The sequence below is a fragment of the Dendronephthya gigantea genome, unplaced genomic scaffold (genome assembly GCF_004324835.1).
Source record: "Dendronephthya gigantea isolate DGI-Jeju-01 unplaced genomic scaffold, DenGig_1.0 000503F, whole genome shotgun sequence".
Classification (NCBI taxonomy): domain Eukaryota; kingdom Metazoa; phylum Cnidaria; class Anthozoa; order Malacalcyonacea; family Nephtheidae; genus Dendronephthya; species Dendronephthya gigantea.
Window position 1 is genome coordinate 2,727 of NW_021163513.1, and position 22,669 is coordinate 25,395.

The 22,669-nt window shown below is 33.3% G+C and overlaps 1 protein-coding gene across 1 annotated transcript; it reads left to right on the forward strand.

Moving 5' to 3' along the window:
• The first annotated feature begins 12,946 nt into the window (after window positions 1–12,946).
• On the forward strand, window positions 12,947–13,857 carry LOC114543636. Its single transcript, XM_028562534.1, has 2 exons — window positions 12,947–13,787; window positions 13,850–13,857. Exons 1-2 carry the CDS (start codon window positions 12,947–12,949, stop codon window positions 13,855–13,857), a joined length of 849 nt encoding a protein of 282 aa, XP_028418335.1.
• Window positions 13,858–22,669: the final 8,812 nt, after the last annotated feature.

Genomic DNA, 22,669 nt, shown 5'->3' on the forward strand with positions numbered 1-22,669 from the left:
TGCACAGAGGCACGCAGATTTGCCCAATAAAATCTTTCGCGAATACGCTGTTCGGTTCGTGCTGAGCCGAGATGACCGCACGACGGACTATCATGCATACCGTCGAGTATCTTAGGCACTATGGATTGTGGAATCACAATGGCGTGATCAGGATATGTGTACTGGTTGTGGCGAGATCGTACTAGTAAACCATTATGTATAAATAAGCGATCGTAATTATGCCAAAAATTTTTCAGAACTGGGTCAATGCTCCACTCCTTGAAATCTGGGCGTGGTTTCTTGTGCATCTTAAATTCCAAAACTTTCGAGATATTGCTGTCCTGCCGTTGTGCTTCATGTAGGTTTATAGTTGGGCTTACAGTAATTGAGTTAATTTTTTCATGCCTAAAGACAGGTGTATTCTCAGTTGCTTGTGTTTGCGGTTGGAAAGCGCGCGCGTGTGGGTTGAGTAATTTGTTTGTAGTGCATTTTTGCGGCAATGTGATAAAATCGATAGCGCGTGCACAACTAGCCCAAAGCATGAAAAGGAGCCCAAGCACATAGATAACAGGCGCTGTTATGAGACGCTTTGCCGTCGCTTTCCATTCAGTTAGCATTGAAGGAATCGTGTGGATAGCGGAAGTTTGACATGTTTCCTCGCATTTCTTAGCTACTAGGCGTGATAAGACATCTGCATTCAAATGCGATTTACCCGGTCGATGTTGAACCACAAATTCGAACTCTTGCAAATCCATTAGCCATCTGGCTAAACGCCCTTTCGGCTCGATGGAATTTAGCCAACGAAGTGCATTATGATCAGTAATTATTCTGAATTTGCGCCCTAAGAGGTATAGACGAAAGTGTTGGGTGCCGTAATGAATTGCCAACGCTTCTTTTTCAGTGGTCGCATAATTGCGTTCCCGTTGCGTCAGACTGCGAGAGCCGTATGCGATGACTCTTTCTATACCATTGTCATCGTGCTGGGCAAGTACAATACCTAAACCAACATCTGATGCGTCCGTGTAAAGAGTAAACTCGCGATCGAATTTTGGGTAAGCTAATAAGGGTGCGGAACAGAGCTGACGTTTAATTTCCTTAAAAGATATTTCGCACTCGTTCGACCAATCAAAAGGTGTTCTGGCGGCTTCTTTTGTTGTAAGTTTAGTTAGAGGCGCGGCGACTGTTGCAAAATTCGCAATAAAGCGGCGATAGTAACTGGCGAGTCCTAAAAAACTACGCAACTCTGTTATACATGTTGGCGCACTGATGTTCTGTACTGCCTCGACTTTCTGTGGGTCAGGGCTGATGCCGTCTTTAGAAATGACATGACCTAAGAATGCAACCCTAGTTTCCGCAAACCGACATTTTTCCAACTTAACGCGCAAGTTGTGCTGCCGAAACCTGTCAAGGACTGCTCTCAATCTGTCATTGTGTTCGCCAAGGTTGCGCCCAAAGCAAATAACATCATCAAGATAACATAAACATATTTCGAACGTGAGACCTGCTAAGACTATTTCCATAGCACGCTGAAAAGTTGCCGGAGCCGTTTTTAAGCCAAAACTCATGCGGTTAAACTCAAACAGACCCGAGCTTGTCACGAAAGCCGTTTTTGGCCGATCACGGGGGTCAACGTTAATTTGCCAGTACCCGCTGCGTAGATCTAATGTTGAAAAATATGTTGCGTCGCCCAAAGAATCTAGTATGTCCGCAATGTTTGGAATTGGATGCGAGTCGTTGAGTGTTACTTCGTTTAATTTCCGATAATCTACACAAAAACGTAGTTCCCCTGACCGCTTTTTAACTAACACAATAGGGCTTGCCCATGGGCTGGTACTAGGACTTATAATACCTTGTGCTAACATATCTTTGATTTGTCTGTCAGCCTCTTCTCGATACGCGTACGGCAAACGGCGAGGGCGATGTTTAATGGGGTTAGAGTTACCTGTATCGATGTTATGTGTCACTACATTTGTGTGCCCTAATGTAGCCTCAAACACATCTTCGAACTCGGATAGGACTTCAAGAACACAGCTTTTATCGGCCTGATTTAAATTAGAATTTAACACCTTCAAATTTGTTTGTTTCGCCCTTTCCGTTATTTGCCTTAATACCACAGCTTGCGCTACTTATTTTGCTGTGAGATTGGACTAGAGGGCTAAATGCTGCGATTTTGGTACCGAATTTTAGCTCGCTAGGTTCGCTATGTGCGTTCATGACTCGTAAAACAATGTTTCTACCTTGCGGGCAGACTACTGTATGTGCCACATGAATGTCGTTACCTGACTCGCTCTTTAGAGGCGCTATCATGCCTATTTCTGTCTGTGCTGATTTTACTAATCTACCCTCTACAATCATCTCAGATCTCGCGGGCACGACAACATTTTGGTCTAAAACTACGGCAATTTCGGCTTTCATACGAGACTGGATAAGGAAAGTTGAATCGTTCTCCACGCATGTTTTGGGCGTTTCGCCAGAAGGGTCACCACTTGCCTCAGTCACTCCAGATATCAGTCCACCATTGGAAAGGGGTGATAAAAGAACTTCAGTCCGCCCGTGAGACCCCGTTAAGTAATAGGGGCTAGACCCACTGCGAATATCCCCCTGTAGACTCAACCTATTTGCTTCGAGGAAGTCCCACCCCAACACACAGTCGTAACTGATGTTGTCGCTAACAAGAAGACGTCCTTTGTACGCTCGCTTACTTTTGGGGAACGTTATGTTTGTGTCGAGGCACCCAAGGATATTTAAACTACCGCCGGTGATGGATACGCAACGTTCTGCGACAGTAGTGTTAATTAATTTACTATCAAAGTCAATAATCCTGTGTAAAGTATGGCTTATAAATGTTCTCATGGAACCAGTGTCAATAAGTGCATGAACTTCAACATTATTTACAAAACATTTAACATATGGTTGTGTGGATAATGAAACATTGAAGGTATTAAAACTTACCCCAGGGCGATCTTTGATCCCACTTATCGTATCGCCCGCTGGGAGTTTAAACGATTCGCACAGTCTTTGGCAAAATGTCCGTATCCCTGGCATTCATAACATCTGTTTGTGGAATCAAACGTCTGGCTTTGCTGTTGTGGATTGTGCCAACAGTCCCTGGCGATGTGGCCCATTTTCTTGCAGACAAAACATTTTCTGTTGCTTCGATCTTTCGTTTGCGCCGATAGATCATCTCGTTTATTCCGCGATAACTTCTCCTCCAGATTCTTTTGTCGTACGGCGATGTCGGACACCAGCGCCACCAATTTGGTCATTTCTTCACCACTCTTTTCGCTTGCCACACCAGCACTCTGCGTCACATTCCCTTGGTCGTTAAATTCCTGAATTGCCCTGTACCGTTGAACAAATGACACCATTTTTTTCAGATCTGGCGTAGGGTCACTCTCTAGCAACTTCATTCGAATGTTTTTGGGTAAACCTTTCATGAACTGCCTCGTTAACAACGCGGTTTTCGCTCCGGCATCAATATCTGGTTGAGCTTTCGATAAAATTTGCTCCAACTCCCACTTGTACACCGTCGGGTCCTCGCCTGGCTTTAAAAGTCTCGCTTCGAACTCGGCGAAGTACACTTCTTTACACGCCGAAGGACACATGGTCTCTTTTAGGGCTTTCGTAACAGCGTCATATGTTTCACGAGCTTCCTCGTCCAGTGCGTAAAAATGGCTCGCTACTTCGCCCCGAAGAAAAGCTGGGAATTTCTTGATTTTCGCATCTGCGTTCCACCCATTTGCCTCAGCGCAAGCATCAAATTCGCGCAGCCAAATTGTTAAATCTCCCCGCTCAAACTTCGAGGGAAGAATTGCTGTAGACATCTCTATAAACCGTTCTTTAAATGCCACCGCTGCTCACCAAATTGTAACGGGCCGAGCTGTCTGAGACACACACACGTTCGATCCAGTTTCTAAGTGTCTTTTATTTCATCCTCGTGCTCCCTATATACATGTGCTCAAGACTCTCATATTTCTAATTAAAATAGTGCACTGTTACTTTATCTAATTACAATAGTGCACTGTCACATTATCTAATCACAATAGGTGCACTGTTACAGTTGCAATGGCAACCATCATTTATTATGATTAATATGCTAATTAGATCAATCATGAAAGATCATCATAGTTGCCATGGCAACCATAATTTATATAATATGCTAATATGATCAAAATCATCATAATGAGCATCATAGTTGCCAGGGCAACATCATTTATTATGATTAATATGCTAATATGACATGACATCATCAAAGATCATCATAGTTGCATTGCAACTATCATTTATTATGATTAATATGCTAGTTATGATCAAATCATCACAATGATTATCATGGTTGCCATACCACCATATTTATTATAATTAATATGCTAATTATGATCAAATCATCATATATGATCATCATGTTGCCATTACAACCATATTTATTATAATTAATATCTAATTATGATCAAAATCATCTAATGAGCATCATTATTGCCATGGCAACCATCACTTATTATGATTAATACGCTATATATGATAATGATCATCATAATTAGCATAGTTGCTAGAGCAACCATCATTTATTATGATTAATATGCTTATTATGATCAAAATCATCATAATGATCATCATAGTTGCCATGGCAACCATACTTTATTATGATTGATACGGTAATTAGGATCAAAATCATCATAATGAGCATTATGGTTGTAATGGCAACCATCATTTAATATGATTAATATGCTAAATATGATCAAGATCATCATAATGATCATCATAGTTGCCATGGAAACCATAATTTATTATGATTAATGTGCTAATTATTATTAAAATCATCATAATGAGCATATTTGCGATGGCAACCATAGGTTATTATGAATAATTTGCTACTTATGATCAAGACCATCATAATGGGCATCATAGTGGTAATGGCAACCATCATTTATTATGATTAATATGCTAATTACGATCAAAATCATCATAATTAGCATCATTATTGCCATAGCAATTATGATTTATTATGATTAATATGCTAATTATGATAAAGATCTTCATAATGATCATCATGGTTGCCATAGTAACCATCATTTATAATGATTAATATGCTAATTATTATTAAAATCATCATAATGAGCATCATGGTTGCGACCACAACCTTAGGTTATTATGAATAATATGCTAATTGTGATCAAGATCATCATAATGAGCATCATAGTTGTAATAGCAACCATACTTTATTATGATTGATACGCTAATTAGGATCAAAATCATCATAATGAGCATTATGGTTGTAATGGCAACCATCATTTAATATGATTAATATGCTAAATATGATCAAGATCATCATAATGATCATCATAGTTGCCATGGAAACCATAATTTATTATGATTAATGTGTTAATTATTATTAAAATCCTCATAATGAGCATATTATTGCGATGGCAACCATCATTATTATGAATAATTTGCTAATTATGATCAAGATCATCATAGTGAGCATCATAGTTGTAATGGCAACCATCATTTATTATCATTAATAAACTAATTATGATTAAAATCATCATAATGATCATCATGTTGCCATGGCAACCATCATTTATTATGAATTAATATGCGAATTAAGTAAAAATTATCATAATGATCATCATGGTTTCCATAGCAACTATCATTTATTATGATTAATATGCTAATTATGATCAAAATCATCATAATTAGCATCATGGTTGTCATAGCAACCATAATTTATTATTAATAATATGCTAATTATGATCAAAATTATCATAATGATCATCATGGTTGCCATGGCAACCATAATTTATTATGATTAATATGCTAATTATGATCAAAATCATCATAATGAGCATCATGGTTGACATAGCAATATCATTTATTATGATTAATAAGGTAATTATGATTTAGATCATCATAATGATCATCATAGTTTCCATAACGACCATCATTTATTATGAATAATATGCTAATTATGGTCGAATATATCATAATGATCATCATGGTTGCCATGGCAACCATCATTTATTATCATTTATATGGTATTTATGATCTAGATCATCATAATGATTATCATGGTTGCAATAACAACCATCATTTATTATGATTAATATGCTAATTATGATCAAAATCATCATAGTGAGCATCATAGTTGCTATGGCAACCATCATTTATTATGATTAATATGCTAATTATGATCAAGATCATCATATTGATCATCATGGTGGCCAAGGTAACTATAATTTATTATGAATAATATGCTAATTATTATCAAAATCATCATAATGAGCATCATGGTTGTCATAGCAATTATAATTTATTATAATTAATATACTAATTATGGTCAAAATCATCATAATGATCATCATATTTGCCATAGCAACCATGATTTATTATGATTAATATGCTAATTATGATCAAGATCGTCATAATGATCATAATAGTTGCCATGGTAACCATCATTTTTTATGATTAATATGCTACATATGATTAAAATCATCATAATGATGCATCATGGTTGCCATGGTAACCATCATTTATTATAATTAATATAATAATTATGATCAAAATCATTATATTGAGCATCATTATTGCCATGGCAACCATCATTTATTATGATTAATATGCTAATTATGATCAAGATCGTCATATTGATCATCATGGTTGCCATGGCAACCATCATTTATTATGATTTATATGCTATTTATGATCTAGATCATCATAATGATCATCATGGTTGCCATGGCAACCATCATTTATTATGATTAATATGCTAATTATGATCAAAATCATCATAATGAGCATCATGGTTGCCATAGGAACCATAATTTATTATGATTAATATGCTAATTATGATCAAGATCATCATAATGATCATCATGGTTGCCATGGTCACCATCATTTATTATGATTAATATGCTAATTATGATTAAGATCATCATAATGATCATAATAGTTACCATAACCACCATCATTTATTATGATTAATATGCTAATTATGATCAAAATCATCATAATTAGCAATATGGTTGCCATAACAACCATCATTTATTATAATTTATATGCTAATTATGATTAAAATCATCATAATGAGCATCATAATTGCCATGGCAACCATAATTTATTATGATTAATATGCTAATTATGATCAAGATCATCATAATGATCATCATGGTTGCCAAGGTAACCATCATTTATTATGATTAATATGCTAATTATAATCAAGATCTTCATAATGATCATCATGGTTGCCAAGGTAACCATCATTTATTATGAATTATATGCTAATTATTATCAAAATCATCATAATGAGCATCATGGTTGTCATAGCAACTATAATTTATTATAAATAATATACTAAATATTGTCAAAATCATCATAAAGATCATCAAATTTGGCATGGCAACCATCATTTATTTTAGTTAATATGCTAATTATAATCAAAATCATCATAATGAGCATCATGGTTGCCATTGCAACCATCATTTTTTATGATTAATATGCTAATTATGATCAAAATCATCATAATGAGCGTCATAGTTGCCATATCAACCAACATTTATAATGAATAATATGCTAAATATGATCAAGATCATCATAATGATCATCATAGTTGCCATGGCAACCATCATTTATTATGATTAATAAGCTAATTATGATTAAAATCATCATAATGAGCATCATAGTTGCCATAACAACCATCATTTATTATAATTAATATGCTAATTATGATCAAGATCATCATAATGATCATCATAGTTGCCATGGTAAGCATAATTTATTATGAATAATATGCTAATTATAATAAAAATTTTCATAATGAACATCATGGTTGCAATGAAAACCATTATTTATTATGAATTATACGCTATATATGATTATGATCATCATAATTGTCATAGTTGCCATAGCAACCATCATTTATTTTGATTAATATGCTAATTATGATCAAAATCATCATAATGATCATCATGGTTGCCATGGCAAGCATAATTTATTATTATTAATGTGCTAATTATGATCAAAATCATCATAATGATCATCATGGTTGCTATGGCAACCATCATTTATTATTATTAATATGTTAATTATGATTAAAATCATCATAATGATCATCACGGTTGCAATTCAAACCATAATTTATTATGATTAATATGCTAATTATGATCAAGATCATCATAATGATCATCATAATTGCCATGGCAACCATCATTTATTATGATTAGTAGGCTAATTATGATCAAAATCATCAAGATGATAATCACAGTTGCCATAGCAACCATAATTTATTACAATTAATATGCTAATTTTAATCAAAATCATCATAATGAGCATCATTATTGCCATAGCAACCATCATTTATTATGATTATTATGCTAATTATGATCAAAATCATCATAGTGAGCATCATAGTTGCCATAGCAACCATCATTTATTATAATTAATATGCTAATTATGATGAAGATCATCCTAATGATCATCATAGTTGCTATGGCAATTATCATTTAATATTATTAATATGCTATTTATGATCAAGATCATCATAAAGATAATCATGGTTGCGATGGCAACCATCATTTATTATGATTAATATGCTAATTATGATCGAGATCATCATAATGATCATCATCGTTGCCATAGGAACCATAATTTAATATGAATAATATGTTAATTATGATCAAAATCATCATAATGAGCATCATAGTTGCCAGGGCAACCATCATTTTTTATGATTAATATGCTAAATATGATCATGATCATCATAATGATCATCATAGTTGCCATAGTAACCATTATTTTTTATGATTAATATGCTAATTATTATCAAAATCATCATTATGAGCATCATGGTTGCCATGGCAATCATAATTTCTTATGAATAATATGCTAATTATGATCAAAATCATCATACTGAGCATCATGGTTGTTAAGCAACCATCATTTATTATGATTAATGTGCTAATTATGATCAAGATGATCATAATGATCATCATAGTTGCCATGGAAACCATCATTTATAATGAATAATGTGCTAATTATGGTCAAATTCATCATAATGATCATCATAGTTGCTATGACAACCACCATTTATTATGAATAATATGCTAATATGCTAATTATAATGAAGATCATCATAATGATCTTCACAGTTGCCATGGGAACCATCATTTATTAAGAATAATATGCTAATTATGGTCAAGATCATCATAATGATCATCATACTTGCCATGGCAACCATCATTTATTATGATTAATATGCTAATTATGATCAGAATCATCATAATGAGCATCATTGTTGCCATAGCAACCATGATTTATTATGATTAATATGCTAATTATGATCAAGATCATCATTATTATCATCATAGTTGCCATAGTAAGCATCATTTATTATGATTAATATGCTAATTATGATAAAAATCATCATAATGAGCATCATGGTTGCCATAGCAACCATCATTTATTATGATTAATATGCTAATTATGATCAAGATCATTATAATGATAATCATAGTTGCCAATAAAACCATCATTTATTATGATTAATATGCTAATTATGATCAAAACCATCATAATGATCATCATAGTTGCCATATCAACCATTATTTATTATGAATAATATGCTAATTAATGTCAAAATCATCATAATGATAATCATGGTTGCGATGGCAACCATCATTTATTATGATTAATATGCTAATTATGATCGAGATCATCATAATGATCATCATAGTTGCCATAGCAACCATAATTTAATATGAATAATATGCTAATTATGATCAAAATCGTCATAATGAGCATCATAGTTGCCAGGGCAACCATCATTTATTATGAATAATATGCTAATTATGATCATGATCATCATAATGATCATCATAGTTGCCATTGCAACCATCATTTATTATGATTAATATGCTAATTATGATAAAAATCATCATAATGATCATCAAGGTTGCCATTACCGCCATATTTTTTTAAAATTAATATGCTAATTATGATCAAAATCATCATAATGATCATCATTGTTGCCATTACAACCATAAATTATAATAATTAATATGCTAATTATGATCAAAATCATCATAATGAGCATCATTATTGCCATGGGAACCATCACTTATTATGATTAATATGCTAATTATGCTAATGATCATCATAATTATCTAAGTTGCTATAGCAACCATCATTTATTATGATTAATTTGCTAATTATGATCAAAATCATCATAATGATCATCATGGTTGCCATAGCAACTATCACTTATTATGATAAATATGCTAATTATTATCAAGATCATCATAATGATCATCATAGTTTCCATGGTAAGCATAATTTATTATGATTAATATGCTAAATATGATAAAAATCATCATAATGAGCACAATAGTTGCCATGAAAACCATCATTTATTATAATTAATACGATAATTAGGATAAAGATCATCATAATTATCATAGCTGCTATAGCAACCATCATTTATTATGATAAATATGCTAACTATGATCAATATCGTCATAATGAGCATCATGGTTGCCATAGCAACCATCATTTATTATGATTAATATGCTAAATATGATCAAGATCATCATAATGATCATCATAGTTGCCATGGCAACCATCATTTATTATGATTAATATGCTAATTATGGTCAAAATCATCATAATGATCATCATGGTTGCCATGGCAAGTATGATGATCATTATGATGATCTTGATCATAAATAGCATATTATTCCTAATAAATTATGCTTGCTATGGCAACTATGATGATCATTTTGATGATCTTGATCATAATTAGCACATTAATCATTATAAGTGATGGTTGTTATGGGAACTTTGATGATCATTATGATGATCTTGATCATAATTACCATATTAATCATAATAAATGATGGTTGATCTTACAACCATGATGCTCATTATGATGATCTTGATCATAATTAGCATATTAATCATAATAAATGATGGTTGCCATAGCAACCAAGATGATCATTATGATGATCTTGATTATTATTAGCATATTAATCATAATAAATTATGGTTGCTATGGCAACTATGATGCTCATTATGATGATTTTGATCATATTTAGCATATTAATCATAATAAATGATGGTTGTTATGGCAAATATCATGATCATTATGATGATTTTGACCATAATTAGCATATCAATCATAATAAATTATAGTTGCTATGACAAATATGATGATCATTACGATGATTTTGATCATAATTAGCATATTAATCATAACAAATGATGGTTGCTATGGCAACTATGATGATCATTATGATGATCTTGATCATAATTAGCATATTAATCATAATAAATGATGGTTGATATTACAACCATGATGCTCATTATGATGATCTTGATCATAATTAGCATATTAATCATAATAAATTATGGTTGCTATTGCAACCATGATGCTCATTATGATGATTTTGATCATAATTAGCATAATAATCATAAAAACTGATATTTGATATGGCAACTATGATGATTATTTTGATGATCTTGATTATAATTAACATATTATTCATAATAAATTATAGTTGCTATGACAACCATGATGATCATTATAATGACTTTGATCATAATTAGCATATTAATCATAATAAATGATGGTTGCCATTACAACCATGATGCTCATCATGATGATATTGATCATAATTATCATATTAATCATAATAAATTATGGTTGCCATTGCAACCATGATGCTCATTAAGATGATTTGATCATAATTAGCATATTAATCATAATAAATGATGGTTACGATGGCAACCATGATGATCATTAAGATGATCTTGATCATAATTAGCATATTAATCATAATAAATGATGGTTGCCATATCAACTATGATGCTCATTATGATGATTTTGATCATAATTCGCATAATAATCATAATAAATTATGGTTGCCATGGCAACTATGATGATCATTTTGATGATCTTGATCATAATTAGCATATTAATCATAATAAATTATGGTTGCCATTACAACCATGATGCTCATTATGATGATCTTGATCATAATTAGCATATTATTCATAATACTTTAGGGTTGCAATGGCAACCATGATGCTTATAATGATGATTTTGATAATAATTAGCATATTAATCATAATAAATGATGGTTACTATTGCATCCATGATGATCATTATGATGATCTTGATCAGAATTAGCATATTAATCATAATAAATGATTGTTGCAACGGCAATAATGATGCTCATTATGATGATTTTGATCATAATAAGCCTATTAATCATAATAAATGATGGTTGCTATGGCAACCATGATGCTTATTATGATGATTTTGATCATAATTAGCGTATTAATCATAATAAATGATGGTTACCATAGCAACCATGATGATCATTATGATGATCTTGATCATAATTAGCATATTAATCATATTAAATGATGGTTACTATAGCAACCATGATGATCATTATGATGATTTTGATCATAATTAGCATAATAATCATAATAAATGATGGTTGCTATAGCAACTATGATGTAAGGCCGGAGGGGCACGTAGAGGAACGGAGAGCGAAAGGAAGAAACCGTCAAAGGACTTGCCTAAAATGAGCGAAGGTAGTGGAGAGGAACAGATAACGCGTGTGGTACAACGTTTAAAGGAATCGATGGAAAAGTGTATCGCTAATGTAGTAGCGGCAATTAACAGACAACGCCGGCGCAACGAGGAACAGCGTAGAGGAAGGCGTTGTTGGGGTTGTGGAAAATTGGGGCACTTTCGAGATGATTGTCCAGCCGAGTCAGCGGGTGTCGGAAGACAAAGTGGAAATACCGAAGATGATGCGGGAAACGGAGAATAGCTGGGTTTACAGGGGGAAATTCAGCTATGAACGATAAAAATGAAACCCCTAACATTATTTTTTAAAATGGATTGATTAGTGGATTTTTGGATAGCCTTGTTGTGCCTGGAACAATTGAAGGTTTTCCGTGTGAAATGATTATTGATACCGGTTCAAATATTACCATTGTTCGACCAGATATATTAAGGAAGATTTCGAAGGAGAAGACTGTAGAAATCAAGCCAGTGGAAAGTTGTTTGCGAACAGTGATAGGTGATACAACTGCAGTGCGGGGACGAGGTTGCATACATATTCAAATCGGTGATCTAAAAACAGCCCAAGAGGTGTGGATTGCGGAGATAGAAAACGAGTGTATTTTGGGTTTAGATTTCTTGGGACCGAATGGTTGCATAGTCAATGTGGCGGATAGGTGTCTACGGGTTGGCATACAGGAAATTCAGTTGCAACCTTTGGTGAACAAGGAACAGCCAAGATGTCGGAGGGTGTGGACAGCAGAAACTACGACGATCCCGGCGCGAAGCGAAGCGTTGATTTCTGGCCAGTTGCAGGATGGTGAATATGGGGAGTCGGTGAGAGACATTTGGGGAAGTTTAGAACCAGCAAAGAACCGAGGGCTACCAAGTGAAGTGATTTTAGCCAGGACGGTAGTAGATGTGCGCAAGCCAACGTTTGTCGTTAGAGTAATGAATTTGTCCGACGAGGAAAGGGTTATTCGTAAAGGTACGGAAGTTGCAAGCTGTGAGTCGGTTGAATGTGTAACTTTATCAGGAGAGAGCGAAGTCAGCGAAAGGCAGCAGGTTCCGGAATTTCATCAAACATTGCGGGAACTTTATGAGCGAAGTGCAGAGGGCCTTGACGGCTCCCAAAGAAAGAAACTTTACGCGCTGCTGGCTTATTTCGAAGATATATTTTCTAAGGGTTCACACGACATTGGTAGAACGTCTCTTACGTCTCACAAGATCGACACAGGTGACAGTGAGCCAATACGACAAACACCACGACGTTTGCCAATTTTTCAAGTTGATGAAGCACGAAAGGCAGTTGAAACAATGACAAAAGATGGAATTATCGAAAGATCCAGTAGTCCATGGATGGCTCCCGTGGTACTTGTGAAGAAGAAGGATGGTTCAACAAGATTCTGCGTTGACTATAGAAGACTGAATGATGCTACTGAGAAAGACTCCTATCCCTTACCTCGAATCGACACGGCGTTAGACGCATTCGCGGGATCAAAGTGGTTCTCAACGTTGGACCTTAAAAGTGGGTACTGGCAGGTTAACCTGGACGAGGAAGCAAGAGAGAAAACGGCATTTTCGACAGGTGAAGGGTTGTGGCAGTTTACGGTGATGCCATTTGGATTGTGTAACGCCCCGGCTACGTTCGAAAGACTTATGGAGACTGTTTTGGCAGGTTTACCTTTAACCATATGCCTTGTATATCTCGATGACATTTTGGTCCATGGCAAGTCGTTTGATGAAGAAATTGAACATCTTCGTGAGGTATTTGGGCGACTGAGGAAAGCTAATTTAAAATTAAATCCAAAGAAATGTCAGCTATTTCGTCGAGAAGTAATTTACTTAGGACACACTGTTACAGTCGATGGAATTGCAACAGATCCGAACAAGACCGAAGCCGTTAGCTCTTGGCCGATTCCACAAAATAAGAAAGAATTACGAAGCTTCTTGGGGCTTTGCTCATATTACCGTAAATTCGTTCCGTCATTTGCAAAGGTTGCTAGTCCATTGCACAGGTTGATAGAGCAAAACATCGACTTTCAATGGTCGGAGGAGAGCGACATGGCTTTCAACGAACTTAAAGATCGTTTGACGAATACACCTATCTTGGCATATCCTTCATCTATTGGTAAATTCATCTTAGATACTGATGCTAGTGATTTTGGTATTGGAGCTGTGCTTTCGCAAGAGCAAAGCGGCCAGGAACGTGTAATAGCATATTTTAGTCGCAGCTTAAGCCGAGCAGAAAAGAACTATTGTGTCACTCGGAAGGAATTACTGGCCGTTGTGAAGGCAGTGGAAAAGTTCCATTATTATTTGTATGGACGGGAGTTTGTGGTTAGAACTGATCATTCCTCGTTAAGATGGCTGTTAAACTTTCGTCAGCCAGAAGGCCAAATCGCACGGTGGCTTCAGAAGATGCAAGAGTACGACTTTACCATCGTTCATCGTCCTGGGAGAGCTAATCTGAACGCTGATGCGTTGTCACGTCGGCCCTGTTTTACGTCGGACTGCAAATACTGTGAAAAATTGGAGGAAAAAGAAATGTTGAACGTTGAGAATTTCCTGTTGGCAAATGAGAAATCGAATGTTAAAAATACAAGGAGTGTAGCTGCCGAAGAAGATAAATCTCTCTTAAAGATTTGGACACGGGAAGAACTTATCTCATTACAAAACGAAGATCCTGACATAAGTCCTATTATTCGTTGGAAAACTGGACAGATTCGACCAGCCTGGAGTGACGCCGCTGCCTATAGCGCAACCACCAAGTCCTACTGGGCACAATGGATTCGTTAGAAATTGTTAATGGGATTCTTCATCGTCGTTGGAAAACGCAGATGGAAACGGAGTGAAGAACTTGATTGTGGCTCCAAAAGCAATTCAAAGGGAAATATTACAACATCTACATAGCTCCCCGATAGCAGGACATTTCGGAATTAGGAAAACAAAGGCTCGTGTACGGGAAAGATTCTATTGGTTAAACTCGGGAAAATTTGTGGAAAACTATTGCAAGAAATGCGATGTTTGTTCGTCTCGGAAGGGTGAACAGAGAAAGGCCAGAGCCCCCCTAAAGCTATATCAAGTTGGTTGCCCTAGGAGCGGGTCGCCGTTGATGTCTTAGGGCCACTTCCAAAAACAAACGACGGAAACCAGTACATTATTATAGTACAGGACTATTTCACAAAATGGCCGGAGGCATTTCTAGTTCCCGATCAAAAGGCATCTACCGTAGCAGACATACTTGTTAATCAGTTCTTTACAAGATTTGGAGTACCTCAAGAACTACATTCGGACCAAGGAAGGAACTTTGAGTCTCAACTGTTCCAAGATGTATGTAAATTATTGGGGATTTATAAGACACGGACAACACCATATCACCCTCAATCAGATGGGATGGTTGAACGATTTAACAGGACGCTCGAGAACGGATTAGCAATGTTTGTCAACAGCAACCACTCAGACTGGGATAAACACATCCCATTCCTGTTAATGGCGTACCGTAGTGCAATCCATGAGACCACCAAAGTTACTCCTGCTCAAATGATGTTCGGCCGCGAATTAAAGCTACCTATAGATCTTTGGCAAGAACGTACGTGTGATCATGATGACAGATTAAAAGGGGCAACTATGTTGAAATGTTAGAAAATCGTCTGGGAGAAGTGCACAATTTTGCACGAGGCAATATCGAGATCAATATACGTGGGATGAAGCAAAAGTATGACATGAAGTCAACGAACAAGAGATATACGGTCGGGAGTGGAGTCTGGTTACACGCAGTACAACGCAAGAAAGGACGGTCACCTAAGTTAAACAGGAAGTGGGACGGGCCATATGTGGTAGTTAACCACTTAAACGACGTTATTGTCCGAATCCAAAAAGGCCCAAGAACGAAAGCCAAGGTTGTTCATGTCAACAATATAAAGGAATATAAGGGTGAAATAGAATTCGATTGGTTCAAAACAGCTCAGCATAAGGATACGGGGGAATCAACAAGTGAATTGAATGTGACAAATATTGACCAGGAACAGGAACTGCGTCGCAGTAAAAGAAATTGCAATCCGCCAAGGCGGTTGATAGACGAGAAATAGTATACAGTGCATGCTTGTCAAGGACTGACAAACTGAGGACGGGGAAATGTAATGCGTTTAAGTAATGTGTATTGTAATATTGTAATGTGTATTGTTATCTGTATTTGTGTCTGTCCATGCGTGGAAATGCAAATTAGTGTCCCCGCCTAGTGTGGAGATATAAAATATATTGATGGTGTAGAAACTTGTGTGAGAGAGAAAATAGACAAAACTCTTCTTTTTACTGTTGGAGATAAGATATTGGGGCTCGTGGTGGCTTAGATACTAAGCGCGGCGTAACAATATCAATCATAATAAATGATGGTTGTCACGGCAACCATGATGATCATTATGATGATTTTTGCAATAATTAGCACATTATTCAATATAAATGATGGTTTCCATGGCAACTATGATGATCATATAATGATCTTAATCATAATTAGCATATTATTCATAATAAATTATGGTTGCGATGGCAACCATGATGCTCATAATGCTGATTTTTATAATAAATAGCATATTAATAATAATAAATGATGGTTACTATGGCAACCATGATGCTCATTATGATGATTTTGATCATAATTAGCATATTAATGATTCTGCTCATTATGATGATTTTGATCATAATTAGCATATTAATCATAATAAATGATGGTTACAATGACAACCATAATGATCATTATGATGATCTTGATCATAATTAGAATATTAATATTAGTAAATGATGGTTGCCATAGCAACCGTGATGATCATTATGATTATCTTGATCATAATTAGCATATAAATCATAATAAATGATGGTTGCCATGGCAACCAAGATGATCATTATGATGATTTTGATTAAAATTAGCACATTATTCAGTATAAATGATGGTTTCTATGGCAACTATAATGATCATTAGGATGATCTTGATCATAATTAGCATATTAATCATAAAAAATGATGGTTGCCATTACAACCATGATGCTCATCATGATGATATTGATCATAATTATCATATTAATCATAATAAATTATGGTTGCCATTGCAACCATGATGCTCATTAAGATGATTTGATCATAATTAGCATATTAATCATAATAAATGATGGTTACCATGGCAACCATGATGATCATTAAGATGATCTTGATCATAATTAGCATATTAATCATAATAAATGATGGTTGCTATATCAACTATGATGCTCATTATGATGATTTTGATCATAATTCGCATAATAATCATAATAAATTATGGTTGCCATGGCAACTATGATGATCATTTTGATGATCTTGATCATAATTAGCATATTAATCATAATAAATTATGGTTGCCATTACAACCATGATGCTCATTATGATGATCTTGATCATAATTAGCATATTATTCATAATACTTTATGGTTGCAATGGCAACCATGATGCTTATAATGATGATTTTGATAATAATTAGCATATTAATCATAATAAATGATAGTTACTATTGCATCCATGATGATCATTATGATGATCTTGATCAGAATTAGCATATTAATAAATAATAAATGATTGTTGCCACGGCAATAATGATGCTCATTATGATGATTTTGATCCTAATTAGCCTATTAATCATAATAAATGATGGTTGCTATGGCAACCATGATGCTTATTATGATGATTTTGATCATAATTAGCGTATTAATCATAATAAATGATGGTTACCATAGCAACCATGATGATCATTATGATGATCTTGATCATAATTAGCATATTAATCATATTAAAAGATGGTTACTATAGCAATTATGATGATCATTATGATGATTTTGATCATAATTAGCATAATAATTATAATAAATGATGGTTACCATAGCAACTATGATGATCATTTTGATGATCTTGATAATAATTAGCATATTAATCATAATAAATTATGGTTGTAATGGCAACTATGATGATCATTATGATGACCTTGATCAAAATTAGCATATTAATCATAATAAGTGATGGTTTCCATGCAAACTATGATGCTCATTATGTTGATTTGGTCATAATTAGCATATTAATCATAATAAATGATGGTTGCAATGGCAACCATGATGATCATTATGATGATTTTGATCATAACTAGCATATTAATCATAATAACTGATGGTTACCATGGCAACCATTATGTTCATTATGATGATTTTGATCATAATTAGCATATTAATCATAATAATTGATGGTTGCTATAACAACCATGATGATCATTATGATGATTTTGACCATAATTAGCATATTAATCATAATAAATTATGGTTGCTATGGCAACCATGATGCTCATTATGATAAATTTGATCATAATTAGCAAATTAATCACAATAAATGATGGTTGCTATAGCAACTATGATGATCATTATGATGATCTAGATCATAATTGTCATATTATTCATAATAAATGATCGTTGCCATGGCAACTATGATTATCATTATGATGATTTTGACCATAGTTAGCATATTACTCATAATAAATGATGGTTGTAATGGCAACTATGATGATCATTATGATGACCTTGGTCATAATTAGCATATTAATCATAATATATTATGGTTTTTATGCAAACTATGATGCTCATTATGTTGATTTGGTCATAATTAGCATATTAATCATAATAAATGATGGTTGCAATGGCAACCATGATGATCATTATGATGATTTTGATCATAATTAGCATATTAATCATAATAACTGATGGTTACCATGGCAACTATGATGATCACTATGATTATCTTGATCATAATTAGCATATTAATCATAATAAAATGATGGTTGCTATGACCACCATGATGCTCATTATAATGATTTTGATCATAATTATTATATTAATCATAATAAATTCTGGTTGCTATGGCAACGATGATGATCATTATGATGATCTTGATCATAATTAGCTAATTAATCATAATAAATGATAGTTAAATGGCAACCATGATGATCATTATGATGATTTTGACCATAATTAGCATATTAATCATAATAAATGATGGTTGCCATGGCAAATATGAAGATCATTATGATGATCTTGATCATATTTAGCATATTAATCATAATAATTGATGGTTGCTATGGCAACCATGATGATCATTATGATGATTTTCACCATAATTAGCATAATAATCTTAATAAATTATGGTTGCCATGGCAACCATGATGCTCATTATGACGATTTTGATCATAATTAGCATATTAATCATAATAATTGATGTTTGCTATGGCAATTATGATGATCATTATGATGATTTTGACCATAATTAGCATATTATTCATAATAAATTATGGTTGCTATGGCAACCATGATGCTCATTATGATAAATTTGATCATAATTAGCAAATTAATCACAATAAATGATGGTTGCTATGGCAACTATGATGATTATTATGATGATCTAGATCATGATTAGCATATTAATCAAAATAAATGATGGTTGCCATGGCAACTATGATGATCATTATGATGATTTTGACCTTAGTTAGCATATTACTCATAATAAATTATGGTTGTAATGGCAACTATGATGATCATTATGATGACCTTGATCATAATTAGCATATTGATTATAATAAATGATGGTTGCTATGCAAACTATGATGCTCATTATGTTGATTTTGATCATAATTAGCATATTAATCATAATAAATGATGGTTGCAATGGCAACCATGATGATCATTATGATCCTTTTGATCATATTTAGCATATTAATCATAATAAATGATGGTTACCATGGCAACTATGATGATCACTATGATTATCTTGATCATAATTAGCATATTAATCATAATAAAATGATGGTTGCTATGGCAACCATGATGCTCATTATAATGATTTTGATCATAATTAGCATATTAATCATAATAAATGATGGTTGCAATGGCAACTATGATGATCATTATGATGATCTTGATCATAATTAGCATATTAATCATAATAAATGATAGTTACCATGGCAACCATGATGATCATTATGATGATTTTGACTATAATTAGCATATTAATCATAATAAATTATGGTTGCCATGGCAAATATGAAGATCATTATGATGATCTTGATCATAATTAGCATATTAATCATAATAAATGATAGTTGCTATGGCAACCATGATGCTCATTATGATTATTTTGATCATAATTAGCATATTGATCATAATAATTGATGGTTGCTATGGCAACCATGATGATCATTATGATGATTTTGACCATAATTAGCTTATTAATCATAATAAATGATGGTTGCTATGGCAAATATGAAGATCATTATGATGATCTTGATCATAATTAGCATATTAATTATAATAAATGATAGTTGCTATGGCAACCATGATGCTCATTATGATTATTTTGATCATAATTAGCATATTGATTATAATAATTGATGGATGTAATGGCAACTATGATGATCATTATGATGACCTTGATCATATTTACCATATTAATCATAATAAATGATGGTTGCCATAAAACCATGATGCTCATTATGTTTATTTTGATCATAATTGGCATATTATTCATAATAAATGATGGTTTTAAAGGCAACTATGATGATCATTATAATGATCTTGATCATAATTAGCATATTAATCATAATAAATGATGGTTGCCATGGTGACTATGATGATCATTATGATGATTTTGATCATAATTAGCATATTATTCATTATAAATGATGGTTTTCATGGCAACCATGATGATCATTATGATGATCTTGATCTTAATTAGCATATTAGTCATAATAAATGATGGTTGTTATGGCAACCATGATGCTCATTATGATGATTTTGCTCATGATTAGCATATTAATAATAATAAATTATCGTTGCCATTGCAACCATGATGATCATTATGATGATTTTGATCATAATTAGCATGTTAATCATAATAAATCATGGTTGCTATGGCAACTATGATGATCATTATGATGATCTTGATCATAATTAGCATATTAATTATAATAAATGATAGTTGCCATGGCAACTATGATGATCATTATGATGATTTTGACCATAGTTAGCATATTATTCATAATAAATGATGGTTGTAATGGCAACTATGATGATCATTATGATGACCTTGATCATATTTAGCATATTATTCATAATAAATGATGGTTGCCATGCAACCATGATGCTCATTATGTTTATTTTGATCATAATTAGCATATTTTTTATAATAAATAATGGTTGCAATAGCAACCATGATGCTCATTATGATGATTTTGATCATAATTAGCATATTAATCATAATAAATGATGGTTGCTATGGCAACCATGATGATCATTATGATGATATTGACCATAATTAGCATATTAAACATAATAAATGATGGTGCTATGGCAACTATGAAGATCATTATGATTATCTTGATCATAATTAGCATATTATTCATAAAAAATGATGGTTGCCATAGCAACCATGATTCTCATTATGATGATTTTGATTAGCATATTAATCATAATAAATGATGGTTGCTATGGCAACTATGATGATCATTATGATGATCTAGATCACAATTAGCATATTAATCATAATAAATGATGGTTGCGATGGCAACTATGAAGATCATTATGATGATCTTGATAATAATTAGCATATTAATCATAATAATTGATAGTTGCTATGGCAACCATGATGATCATTATGATGATTTTGACCATAATTAGCATATTAATCATAATAAATTATGGTTGCTATAGCAACCATGATGCTCATAATGATGATTTTGATCATAAATAGCATATTAATCATAATAATTGATGGTTGCTATAGCAACTATGATGATCATTATGATGATTTTGACCATAATTAGCATATTAATCATAAAAAATTATGGTTGTAATGGCAACTATGATGATCATTGTGATGACCTTGATCATAATTAGCATATTAATCATAATAAGTGATGGTTTCCATGCAAACTATGATGCTCATTATGTTGGTTTGGTCATAATTAGCATGTTAATCATAATAAATGATGGTTGCAATGGCAACCATGATGATCATTATGATGATTTTGACCATAATTAGCATATTATTCATAAAAAATTATGGTTG